Source organism: Pleurodeles waltl, chromosome 1_2 (genome assembly GCF_031143425.1).
Source record: "Pleurodeles waltl isolate 20211129_DDA chromosome 1_2, aPleWal1.hap1.20221129, whole genome shotgun sequence".
Lineage (NCBI taxonomy): Eukaryota > Metazoa > Chordata > Amphibia > Caudata > Salamandridae > Pleurodeles > Pleurodeles waltl.
Window position 1 is genome coordinate 1,086,910,699 of NC_090437.1, and position 13,420 is coordinate 1,086,924,118.

Here is a 13,420-nt window from a genome sequence, read left to right on the forward strand (position 1 = left end):
TCTGTTTTCATATGGCAAATAGTTCTCTGTGACACTAAGATCATATTAATTGATTGAATCAGGATTTTTTTATGAACAGTTTGAGAGATAATTGAGTATTGAATTTAGTGCATTGCACCCGATATTACACATATTGGTGAAAGAGTGTATTTCTGAGAGTCCGTTTTTAGTAGTTATGTATGTTCCACAGTGTTTTAGGTGATTCAAACAACACAGTGATTATGTGAGCAAGGCCATCGGTACGGCCAAAGCACGTCATGGAGGGTGATTACAAATTTTAGACTTTGGACATATATATATATATATATATATACATATAATAATAAATGTATTTTTCGAGACTGGTCCTCTCCGTCACTGGGCACCGGCAGTGGAGTGCGCCCAGCAACCTTCAGACCATTTTGTTTGACAAACATATATATATATATATATATGACAAAAGCCATTTACCACCCCAGGCACAGTATTACAGCTTTGGACTGGTCAAATACCATCCAAGACAACCTGGAATGCGTAAAGCAACCCCTGACACGTGTTTTGCTCGTGTGTGGGACATAAATGTGATACGCCCCCCCCCCCACCTTTCCCACACTTGCCATTGCTGTCTTTCAGTGGGGATCCTCACAGCATGTGTGACTTGGCACGGTGAGGGCCCTGGATTAGAGGCGCTGCCTGGGATGAGTTTGCACTGACCTAATGCTGTACCCCCCTGCAACCTGGATGTGACAGAGGAGAGTCATCTCAATTGTAGCAAATTGTGCTAGCAGGATTTGGAGCCTCCTCCCGGCTACCTGAGACATTGGTGGGACCCTTGCTATGCCTTGAGATCTGCAGTAGCACTGACAGCGTTGGATAAAGAGCTGTGTGGTGCGCTGATTGGCAGTGCACGCTGTAGCCCAGCAACATATTTGACCCCTCTTATTTCTTTTGTCCTGGAGGCGCCTTAAAAATTTTCAGGTGGTGGGCCAGGACTAAGCAACTAGCACTCAACAATATGACATCTAAGACCAAAAGGGACAGATTCTTGCGGGATATGCTGATGAAGACAACTGGAACCCCAAGAGTGGGGAGTATGCTTGCACCTGTCCATGGAAGAACCCGAGGGCTCAGTTATGCCCACTTTCTTGGAGGCCTTGTTCTCCTCATTGCGAGAGGACCTGCACGCGGTAAAGAAAGATCTCTCCTCGGATCTACGAGAGGTACACCAGGACCTGGATGAGGTGGAGAGAGAGTTGCAGTCCCAGAACGTAAGGATGAAAACCGTCATGAAGAACTTGAGTGGATGCAACAAGAAGTCCTTCACCTTCAAGAGCAACAAATCTAGCTCCAGGCCCATGTTGGAGATTTGGAAAACTGCTTTAGGTGGAATAACATTCGCATATTGGGGTCCCTACTTCGACAGAGAGATCTGACCTTGAAGCTTATGCTATTCAGCTCCATCTAGGGGACGCAGCACCTTTGACAATGAAGCTTGACTGATGCCACTGAGGGGGACTGCTGCATCAGGTGCCGAACCCCTTGCCGACATCCTGGTGTGCGTACATGATTTCAGCCTAAAAGAAAGCATCCATCGGAGGGCATGCAAGCTTCAGCTCCTTCACTTACGAGATCACTCCTGCCTACTGTACCAGGACCTTTTCTGCCATCACCCTCCAGAAATGAGGAGACTTTTAACCGGTAACAGCTCACTTGCAGAACATTGGGATCTTCTACTCATGGTGGCATCCTTTTAGGATCATTTTCTGCTATAACGGCAAACTGCACTAACTGCGATCCCTGCAAGAGGTCTGCACAGTACTGGCCAGGCTACTATGGCAGTTTTGGCCACCTTGTCTGGCGACTCAAGCCAAGCAGCTGTCTCGTAAATAGGGGCCTGTACTGATTCTTCCTTCAAGCAGACAGGACAGACTTTGGTGGGGACAGAGAGTGAACTGTTGTGAACAGTGCTAGACTCTCCTACTTTGGAAGGATGACATTGTGTCTGCCTTGAACTGTGAAGTTGGCCCTCCCAGCTCACTGGATCACATTTCTTTTTGTGAGCGAGCTGTTGTTACTGACTTGTTTACTTGGTTACTAGAGTTATACTGGTTAAATGGGTTTGGGGTGTTAGTTTTTGACCGCTTCCTCTGGTTTTACCACACTCTCCACACAACAACAAGATGATCCTTTAGGGATGGCAGGGACCTTAGTGGAACTCCACACTGGAAAACAGGGCCCCTGTTCACTCTTACTCCATCATTAGTGCAAGATGGATCTAAAAATCATTAGTCTTAATGTGCGGGGACTTATTAGCCCAACCAAGCGGCTACCTGTCCTTTAACTCCTAGAGGAAACTGAAGCTTTGTTTTCAAAAGGCACACATTGACACAGTAGTGCCTGGCACTTAATACAAGTACGTTGTGTGTGTATTTGCTCTTAGTGCAAGAGCAGAATTCTGCCACAATTAGCCAATGCCTGAAGAGGGCTTATCCATTGCCCCATGCTGCATGCTGTAGTGGGTGGAAGTAAAATGTGAATGGCATAATAACAGGACACTGGATGAAGAGAGCTGGCTAAAAGACCCATAAGTATTTTCCAACAGTTTTAGTAAAATCAAAAGTTATAGGCTAACACCAGATTGAAAAATGTAAATGTCTCAACAAGGGTGAAATGTGACCTCTTGTGATGAATAAAGTGTGTCCCTCAAGCACACATACATATTAAAACAGAATTCTGTTTTCAGACCAGCACTTCTTACTTGTTTTAAGTTACAATACAGTTTCCACTGCAGGTTTACTTGTACGAAGAACTTTTTACACGGAGACTGAGGTAAAAATACCTCAGTCGTAAGTGAAGACTCAAAAATGAGAACACAAAAAATAAAAAAATATTGGGGTTGTCCTATAACTAATGGGATCATTATAGGCATTAATCCTCATCTGAATAATTCCACACATCAAAACACCCATTGATTTTGCTACTAATATTATTGTGCAGCTTGATTGATGTAAGAGCTTCTGCATGTTTTAAGTATCTCCAAAATATTCCATTATTGCTCAACATTGGTTTTTTCTTTCATTCCAGTATTTAGTTCACTTACTTTGTAATATAGCTCATCTTGGAGCCTCGCCAGAGGAACTCTGGGGTGCAGCATTGGGTGGACTTTCTATGAAACACCATCTGCTACTAAAAGCCAATTTAGGTGCCTCTGTTTTCTTCCAAAGGTTCTGACTGTTGCAAAATCATAAATACACTTTGCCAACAACGCATTTGTAAGTCTCTTCTGGTCAAATCACAGTGACCCCAAAATCAATCAATCAATCAATAATGGATTTGTAAAGCGCACTAATCACCCCTAGAGTCTCAAGGCTCTATTTGTGGGTGTGCTGCTCAGTGGAAGAGCCAGGTCTTGAGGTCCTTCCTGAACTGCATCACTGATGCGGTCTGCCTGAGCTTGAGAGGTAGTAGCATATTCCATGTCTGGGCTGGCAGGTTGGAGAAGAATCTTCCTTATGCTGTGCTTTTCTGGAACTTGGGGATGGATGCTGTGAGTGTCCTTCTTTGCCTGACATTCAGAGCCATAGCACAGTTGCTTGTAAAACCGTGCACTGGCTTCCTTCCTAAGAACAATTTGAACTCATCCAAGTCGTACATAACAACCTTTTACGTAATACCTGCCAGACATTTTGCGGTCTTTCTGCAGGCAACTCCATCTGTCAGTACTGAAACAGCATTATAAACCATGCTCCTCAGAGCCAATCTTTGCTCAGGATTGGATGGTTTCCGTGTTAGTATCAGTTGCATTATCCCATGTCTTGCTTTCCTCCCTATCTGTAATTGACTTGCCAACAGGAGATTTTTGTTTCACCATTGGTAGATGTTTCAATTCTGACTAAACATTGCAAATAGAGCCATATTTCAACAACACTAATTTGCTGCATTTTAGTGCCGCCTAGTGGTCTCTAGAAAAACGGCAGCAGAAATGTGCGATACCCAACTTCTCCCTACCATTAACAACCACTTGTAATGCCTGTCAGGCATACTTCTTTGTAAAGGTAAGGAAGGCCAATTTTTAGTGCCAATTCTTGATGTTTCATTGATTACGAACCGTCAGATGGCAAAGCTTCCCAGTGAGCCTAAACCAAGTAATGTCGCGCATTTTGAGATGAAGACGTGCATGATGTGGAGGCTGTTTTTTTTTCAGTCTGACCATCTAAGCTGTGTTTTCTTAATTAAACTGATAATTAGACTTTGTTTAGGAAAGGGCTGAAATCGTTTCAGTTTTAGAAGGTATTATCTGCTATAAATGAATACCTCTAGTTAATTCCAAATGTGTAAATGTACTTATAATACGTGTGTATTTCTTTCCTTAAACAGGGTTCTCATCAGGCTGTGAATGGGCTTGGATGGTATTATCATGCACTTAAGAAAAACTATACCAAAGCAGTGAAATACTGGACAAAGGCAGACAAAATGGGAAACGTTGATTCGGCTTACAACCTCGGAGTAATGTATTTAGATGGAATCCATCCCTTACAGCCTGGCAAGAACGAAGTGAGTTTAGTTTTGCTCGCATCTAGTATTTAGTACTTGGTACATTATACCCTTGAGTATTATGTAAAATTGTGTTACTCTGACCTGTTCTAAGAGTACACACATTTCTACATACCAATATACTGATCCCCTGACAAAGACGTAATAATAATTTCCTGTATCATTTTTAAAACATCTTGTATGCATTTCCACACTTGAGTTATATGGATGTATCACAGTACTGTAGAATCTGTTACATTACAGTCCCGCTGCCATGTAGTCTCATGTTTTGTTAGCCACAACATTGCCCCCTTCCCTACCTCATGTCACATTCACTGCATACCCATTACTTAAGCCTGTTCCAACAGACCTGTAACACATCCACAGAGTGATTCCATTCTCCGCCACATTGTCCCATGCTGATCATTCATTTCTTTCACAAATTCCCTAAGTACAGACTTTACTTTTAGTTCTCAGCCTCTTGCCCTGAATTTTGGATCAAGCTCCTCCAATTTCAATGCAAACATCAAGACATGCATGAGCACCCACCATCAAAGTTTATGAAAGTAATGCTGATTCAGACTACTTGCTAATTTCAGTCCCTGCTTCTCCACCATTCCTACGGTCATGGTATTTACTAAATCATTTTACTTCAAAACACATATCTTATCCTCATAAACACCTGCCACCTCTCAGAAACTCCATATTTTCTCATTCACCCCCTTCAGACTCAAACTATCAAGCAATCCTCACTCAAGGTTAATTTCTCTACTTTTTTTTTTTGAGGATCCAAGTAATGAGGACATTTTTCTTCCGCCTGTGCCCCCTTCACATGCAACCCTTTAGAACACTTTCCACATCCATTCCCATCTCCCGACATTCACTCATCCCCGCTCCGGCTATCATTCTGAGTGGATCAGTGTTACAGCTCAGTAATTTTGGCCAGGGTTTTTTCCAGGGTGAATTAACAACCATTTTTTATTGTTCTTACTTTGCCCTATTGCACATGAATTCTGTACATGTTCTCGTTTCCAACCAGTTTTCCCCATGCAAATTTCACCAGGTGTTACTTGGCGGAATGTGCACGGTGAGAAATCACGTGTGTGCAGTATTGCTGCAAAACATCAAAATAGCAGGTGTTATCGCAAAGATCCGCCCCCCCCCGTAGTTCTCTGGCCAGATCAGAATTTGGCCAATATAGCATTTACTTTCACCGCTTCAAAACTGGTTCATTCCAGCGCTAAAAACCTCTAAAATGGCACCCCCGACCCTCCAATCACCACCCTTTTGCGTAAGTTAATTAGATGTATAATTCTGTGTTCCCTTAGGCCTTGTTGCAATATATTATTCTAGTAATGCTCCTGTAAGATGATTTCTGCCAATTAATGGCTTCTTGGCGTTGGAGTTTTTGAGTCACTTGGCAGGTCGTTCTTTATCTCAGAGGACGGCTCGCACTCTTTAGGCTTGAGATATTAGTCTGATGAAAAATAAACAATGTAGGAGAGGCCGATGGTAAGAGTGTGAATTCCAGTGAAGGTTCCCCCACACAGAGAATTAACAAAAACCTTATGCCTATAAAAAACCTACATAAGATCAGATAAACTTAAATGATAATAATTTATATCGATTGTTAAATGCAAGTTCCGAAGCTGAACACTGTATCAGAGTAGGTCTTGCAGCCTATAGTAGGATGCAATTTGTGGGAAAGGTTATTTGTAACAATTCTGCCCAAGTAAACATAGTTATCAGCATCCTATTTTTTTAACTGACCAAGATACCAAATAAATGTGCCCCTCCTTTTACTACCATTTAAGGGTACTATTCGGCAGAAGGATCTAATGTTATTTTCTTGTGCGGTGTGGCAAAGATGCCACCAATTTATATCCCACTATCTTTTCCTCTGTGCTGCCCGCATTCTATTGCATCTCCTCCTAAATGATTTTAAATATTTCTTTTATTGAATTTTTAGAAACACAAGAGCAGGATTTCCCAACATTCCCATTCTCCCACCCCCCAAACCATGAGAAGGAGCCTGCCACAGCAGTCAACTATCATTATACAGTGAGAAGTAATGTCCAGAAAACACAGGCATTGTTATAAGTTCCGTATACAGACAGTCTTCACTTCAAGAATTATTTTCCAGTGACACATGATTGCCCTTGTGCACATTCATCCACCCACCCTCCTCCTGGTCCTCCATTTCCTGTCGCAACCGTCTCTCTGTCATATCCCATTCCATCCTACTCCTACGTCCCCTTTCACTGTGCACTCATCTGTGTCTTACCCGTTCAGCCCATACCCATTCTGCATTTTCCCACAACCATTGTATATGGGTGGGTAATTGTTTTGTTATCGATCTTATAGCTGTTCACTTCTTTGCTACAGTTAGTCCCAATGCAATAATCTTTTTTGCATATATAGAATGTTTGGTCCGAGATACCATGCCTAACAAGGACAGTGGGATCGCCGGCTGCAGTGGTAACTCTGTGAAGTCCTCCAGGGACTTAATTACTGCCTCCCAGAATTCCCTTATCCCGGGCACCCCCACTGCATGTGCATATATGTACTTATTGCTACCTTGCATTTACGACAGTGCTTAGGTTTAGAGGAGTCAAGGTTGTGTAGCCAATGCGGTGTGACATAATCCCTGTGTACGCACTTGGAATGTATCAGTTTCAACCTCACATTGCGAGTGACCCTTCAACAGTTGCCTAGTATAGACAACCTGTCTCGATCCTGCAATTACATTCCCAGTACATTCTCCCACTGCAACTTCAACACCTCCTCATGGGTGGCAGTTTTCGGCAACAATAATGTATATAAACAGGTTATCAGTTTGCATTCTACTCCCAAATCCAGAAGCGTTAGGTTCAGTGGGTGGGAGTCCGGTTCCTGCAGGAATCCTGTCCAAGCTTTGCGGATAGCTGCAGCGAGACCGCCATAGGCCAGGAAACAACCCCCAGCTAGCTCCCACCTGGAGCAGAAGGCGGCATATCCTGTCAAACGTCCATTTTCATAGAGGTCTCCCATTGTCTGCAGAATGTCCCCATTCTCCCCGCATCTCAAGAAAAGAGGCACCATGGAATTATTTCTCGTATACCAGGGGATCAGTTTTTGCATATAAATATAGTCATCCCAGTTTTTACGAGAGGCCTGTCCCCATGTAGCTAATATAGTCCTGATCTGTAATAGCAGTAGACACCTCTTTCTCTTTGGGACAAGGGACAAAACCAGAAGTTTCCGTGGTTGGATAAATTGTGTCAATAGTGTCGTCACCATCTCACCACATGTTGTAGATGGGCTGTTCAGTAATACACACCAAAATTTAGTGTCTGCAACCCTCCCCATCCCAGGGTAATTTGAGGACCTCTAGACTTATACGCGCCCTCCCATGCCCCAGTAGAGCAACCGTAGCAGTTCACACAGCCAGCGAAGGCATGAGTTTGGCACCTGCATTTGCATATGCTGTGACACATATAAGGTTCTCAGTAGCATGATCATTTTGCTTATGGTTGTGCACCCCATCAGTGACATTGGCAACCATAACCACTTGTGCACACTGTGCTCCTGGTAATTGACTAGGGTACCCACATTGGAATCAAATGTCTCAACCATATCCAAACTCAAGTTTACCACCAAATGTTTTGACTGGGTTTGTTTTAACCCTTATATTTGGTAGATACACACACACAACATGTTCTGTCTGCATGGGGTAAAGAACTGATTTGGACACGTTCATCCTAAACCCAGAGTGTGCCCCCACTTCCTCCATTGTGGTGTGAACCATGTGCCATGGTATCTCTGGGTTCCACAGGGTCAGGAATATATCATCACCATACAGTGAGGAGATCTCCTAATTGTCCCCTACCTGTACACTGTCTGCTTCATGCCTGGCACACACAATAAGCACCAGTGGTTCAATGGCCAGGGCAAAGATTATTGGTGGGAGAGGGCACCGCTGCCGGATTCCTCTCTCTACTTGCCAAGTGTCCGACACTCTATTACCCACTTTAACTTTTGCCTTGCTATAGAGTAGTTCTACCCACCTTAAGAAATCAGCACCCAGGTCGTATTGTCAGAAAGCGTGTTCCATAAACACCTAATTGCCAGTGTCTAACTAGCAAGGGCACAGGGATTCTTCCCATTTTTAGATCTGTTCCATTATAAAAAATGCTTTTGTGATGTTAGTGGTGGTAGTTCGGCCTCCCACAAACCCTGCTTGATCCCTGTGAATAAGTTCCCCTGCTACTTTAGCCATGCAGTGTGCCAGTATCTTCTCCAAACTTTTGGCATTGACATTAATCATTGATGGTTGATATGATTCTCAGTCAGTGGGGTCTCTCCTAGACTTAGCGAGGACCACTATATTTTCCTCCCTCAGTGAGGCCGGTATAAACCCTGTCTCAAATGCTTCATTCTACATAGCTAAGAGTTGTCAGGACACAAAACTCTATATATTCTTGATACAATTCAACTGATAACCCATCATTACCAGGCTCCTTCCCTGTGCTCATTTGTTTTATGACCCATCTAATATTTGTTTTGTGGTGCATTCAGGGCCGTCCTTATATATTCTTCAGCTGTGGGTAGTTGCATTTCATCTAAAACTCTGGGGATGCCCGCTATGCCCACCTTGACCTTGCTGTATATACACTGCGGAGTAGAACTCCACGAAATGGTGAAGGTTATCCTCCTGAGCTGTAAGGATCATCCCATTTGCATCTCTAATAGACACACCCCATTCCCTCCTTTCTCCCTGTTAAGAAGCTACGCAATCAGTCTTCCCGGTGTGTCACCCTGTTCATGTTGGACCACTGTATATATCTTATAATCATGTTTATCTATGGTGTCCTAGGCCTCATACACCTCGCCCTGCATCCTGTGTCTCTCCTCTCAATTTGCTTCTGTGTGGAGTTTGTCAATGTCTCCTATTTGGTGCTCTAATTTGTAACAGTGTGTCAATGATTTACACAGTCCAAAAGTGGTGGTGATACATTTCCCCCTCATGGTCACCTTAAATGCTTTGCATAACCCCCCTGCAGACTTGACTGACCCCATATTTAGAACAAAAGAATAAAAGAACACAAGAACAAAAGAACAAAGAAGTCCTGGATGGCCTCCCTGATTTCTTCCCTGTAAGCTTGGTCATGCAGCGCTTGTGGCTGGAGCTGCCACTGCAGTGTCAGCACCACATAGGCATGCCCCCTCAGTTCTGCCACCAGTGAAGCATGATCAGACAGTGTGCGGTCTGGATGGCAGACCTCGCTGAAAATCGCAGGTTGTTCTGGGTGTGTCAGTATGTAATCAATTCTAGAGAAAGTGCCATATGGAGGCAAATAATAGGAATATCCTCTAGTTTGGCCTTGTTATGCCTGTCACACTTCCAACAGGCTCAATGTGTCTATGCCCTCCAGCAGCACCTTAGAGGACCTGCCCAGCAGTCAGGCCACAAACCTGGAGCTATCCAGGTGTTTATTCAGAAGACAACTGTAGTCTCCCATCTATGTAATATTATAGTTTGTGTATGGGCCCACAAGGTGCACAACTCCTTCAAGGAAGCCTGAGTCCGTATATGTTTAGTGTTAGAAGTGCGATCTTTGGTTGACAGTCAGATTACCCCCCTGTTCAGGCAAGGACCCTCACTCTAGTCAGGGTAGAAGAGAATCACCCTCAACTAACCCCTGCTTACCTCCTTGGTAGCTTGGCAGAGCAGTAGGCTTTACTTCAGAGTGCTAGGTGTAAAGTATTAGTACCAACACACGCAGTAACTTAATGAAAACACTACAAAATGGACATCACACAGGTTTAGAAAAATAGTAAATGGATAGCTAAATAAAACAAGACCAAATATGCTAAAAATCCACAATACACAATAAAAAATATGAATTTAGTAATTAAAAACAGAAAAAATAGTGCCTAGAAGCACACATGCTGCAGTATGATGTTTGAGTGGCATCATGACTGAGTCATTTCCCACAATGTGACGCCATTTGCACCGTTTACGGAGTCACACGGACCCCCAGGTACAGTATCTTAGCAAAATGGGTGGAAACAGTCTGGTTTATGGAGTTGGAAGCAAGGTGTCACTGAATCCGATGTGGCATCTGTTCCGGTGCTGTGGGGCAAAGAAGAAGAGGCATCACGAAGAGGCGTTGGGTCCATGTGGCGGTGCGGGGGAGACGAGGTGGCGTTAGTTGTGAGGAGTCAGTCCTGTGGCATCTCTGGCAAAGACAAAGCTTGGCGAAATCACAGTGCTGCGGGTGACCTCACGGGGTCACGATCACGTCACAGGGTCACAGGCGCTACAATGAGTGGGGTCTCATGAGGTGTACGACACTCCAACTCACAAGTTTGTGCAGACCTCAGCAGCTGCAGCGAAGTCGAGCCTATGTTGACGGTGGGGTTGTCGCGCCTTAGCGACGTTCATGGATCCAGGTGTAGGCGTTGTCACAGGCTTCATGCAGCGCCGTCCTTAGCGGAGTTGCACAGAGTCGCACGGCGTCATTTCACAGGATTTTCATCAGAAATTCACCAGGAACTGGAATGGCACCCTCTGGCAAGCTTGAGTTCACAGCATGTAGATTCAAAGACTGATTGGTAAAGCCTTTGTTGTCCCTGAGGCTTCAAAAACAGGGGGCAAGCTCTGGCCAAGCCCTTGGAGATACCTCTCGAGCAGGAATGCAAAACAAAGTCCAGTCTTTGTTCCCTTTCACAAGAAGAATAGGCAACTGCAGGATTGCCCACCAAAAGACAGTCACAGCAGGGGCAGCACTTCTCCTCAGCCCTTGAGCTTTTCTCCTGGCACAGGTTCCTCTTGACTCCTTGAAGTAATCTAAACATCTGGGGTTTTGGGTCGACTACTTATACCCCTTTCTGCCTTTGAAGTAGGCAAACTTCAAAGGAAAGTCTCTGTTGTTCACAAGATCATGCCTTGCTCAGGCCTGGCCCCAGACACACACCAGAGGGTTGGAGACTGCATTGTGTGAGGACAGGCGCAGCCCTTTCTGGTGTAAGTGACCACTCCTTCCTGCACTCTAGCCCAGATGGCCCATCAGGATATGCAGGTTACACCCGGGCTCTCTTTGTGGCACTGTCTAGTGGAGATTCACAAACAGCCCAATTGTCAGTCTGACCCAGACAGGGAATACACAAGCAGGCAGAGTCACAGAATGGTTAAGCAAGAAAATGTCCACTTTCTAAAAGTGGCATTTTCAAACTGACAATTTAAAAAACAACTTTACCAAAAGTTGTATTTTTAAATTGTGAGTTCAGAGACACCGAGCTCTTGATCTCTACCTGCACCCAAAGGGAAGCTGCACTTAAAAGTTATTTAAATGCAGCCCCCATGTTAACCTATGAGAGAGATGGGCCTTGCAACAGTGAAAACCAAATTTGACACTATTTCACTGTAATGACCTGTAAAGCACATCAGTACATGTCCTACCTTTAACATACACTACACCCTGCCCATGGGGCTACCTAGGGTCTACCTTAGGGTGCCTTACATGTATAAAAAGTAACGGTTTGGTCCTGGCAAATGGGTACCAGGTCGAACTGGCAGTTTAAATCTGCACACGCACACACTCCAGTGGCAGCTCTGAGCCAAGTTTAAGGGCTACTCATGTGGGTGGCACAACCAGTGCTGCAGGCCCACTGGTACCATTTGTTTTAGAGGCCTTAGTTACCTCTATTGCACTTTACTAGGGACTTACTAGTAAATCAAATATACCAATCATGGAAAAGTGAATTATATATACAATTTCACATAGAGAGCACTTGCACTTTAGCCCTGGTCAGCAGTGGTAAAGTGTCCAGAGTAACAAAACAACAAAAACAGCAAAAACAGAGTCCAGCACACAGCATCAACCTGGGAAGTAGAGGCAAAACGTTAGGAAAGACCACACCAAGGATACCAGGTCTAACACTGCACCACAAAACATTATTTACTACCACTAGCCAGCACTGGAGATGGAGAAACACAAACTACTATTATACCTATTAGGGAGTCTGCCCAAGTTTATTCAGCTATTAAAAGCAAAGTGCAAAATTGTAATGCAACGTAGCAGCGTGCACCTCCATCCATGAGCATCTAATACTAGGCTCTCCCCAATTTGAATGACTGTTATAGATTTATTAATTCATTGCTGTAATGAGATTGGGAGGCCTGCAGCTTCTTCAAGGGAAGAAAGAAAGAGAATCTTGAAATGTGATACAAGAAACGTAAACTCTCAGACACTGAGCTTGTCATTTATGAATCCTCAGTTAGAGGTGTTAACCATGAGTTTGAGGCTTTATCTGCTAGAGACAAGAAGACTGAACTGTCTGTGCATAACATGTGCAGTAAGAAAAGCAAGCTAGCACTAGAAAAATCAAAATCGCTTCAGCTATAATGATGATATCAAAGTGGTTTGGTGCAATTCTATACTAGGCAGATGGAGGGAAAATTGGCTACCCATTGAGGCACAAGTTGTGGAGACCAATGTAAGATCTTCCCATCTCAGTGCACATCAAAGGGTGTAAATAAGAAGAACCTGTTTGGGATTCCACAAACTGTTGCCATACAGCAGAGAGACAGAGGAGCTTCACGGGCAAAGGAAAAACAGCAAGATCACACAGCTTCACAGTGTGAGTGCGACTTTCTTCCTTAACTTTCATTCAATCTGTAATGTACTACCCCATGTAGAACCTGTTTGTTGCTAAGGAAAAGCACTTTTTCTCCCTCATATTCATCCTCATGCTCTGCTACGTAATTCTCAGGGACACTTTCCTGTAGGTAATAGATGTTATGTTTGAGCAAATGAACAGCATATCAAGAGGCTTGTATATTCTGGGACATAAGACAAACAGTCAGAAGCATGAACTTTGCACAGAAGCTTGGTGACTTGAGAAGTTACTTTATACTCAAAGC

At 44.0% G+C, this 13,420-nt stretch overlaps 1 protein-coding gene across 1 annotated transcript in view; it reads left to right on the forward strand.

The window, feature by feature from the left end:
• Positions 1-13,420, forward strand: part of SEL1L3 (SEL1L family member 3) — a 390,847-nt gene that overhangs the window by 239,187 nt on the left and 138,240 nt on the right. Inside the window, exon 15 of the mRNA XM_069202147.1 lies at positions 4,357-4,533. Within this exon, the coding sequence (XP_069058248.1) occupies positions 4,357-4,533 (177 nt within the window). The remainder of the gene's footprint in view (positions 1-4,356; positions 4,534-13,420) is intronic.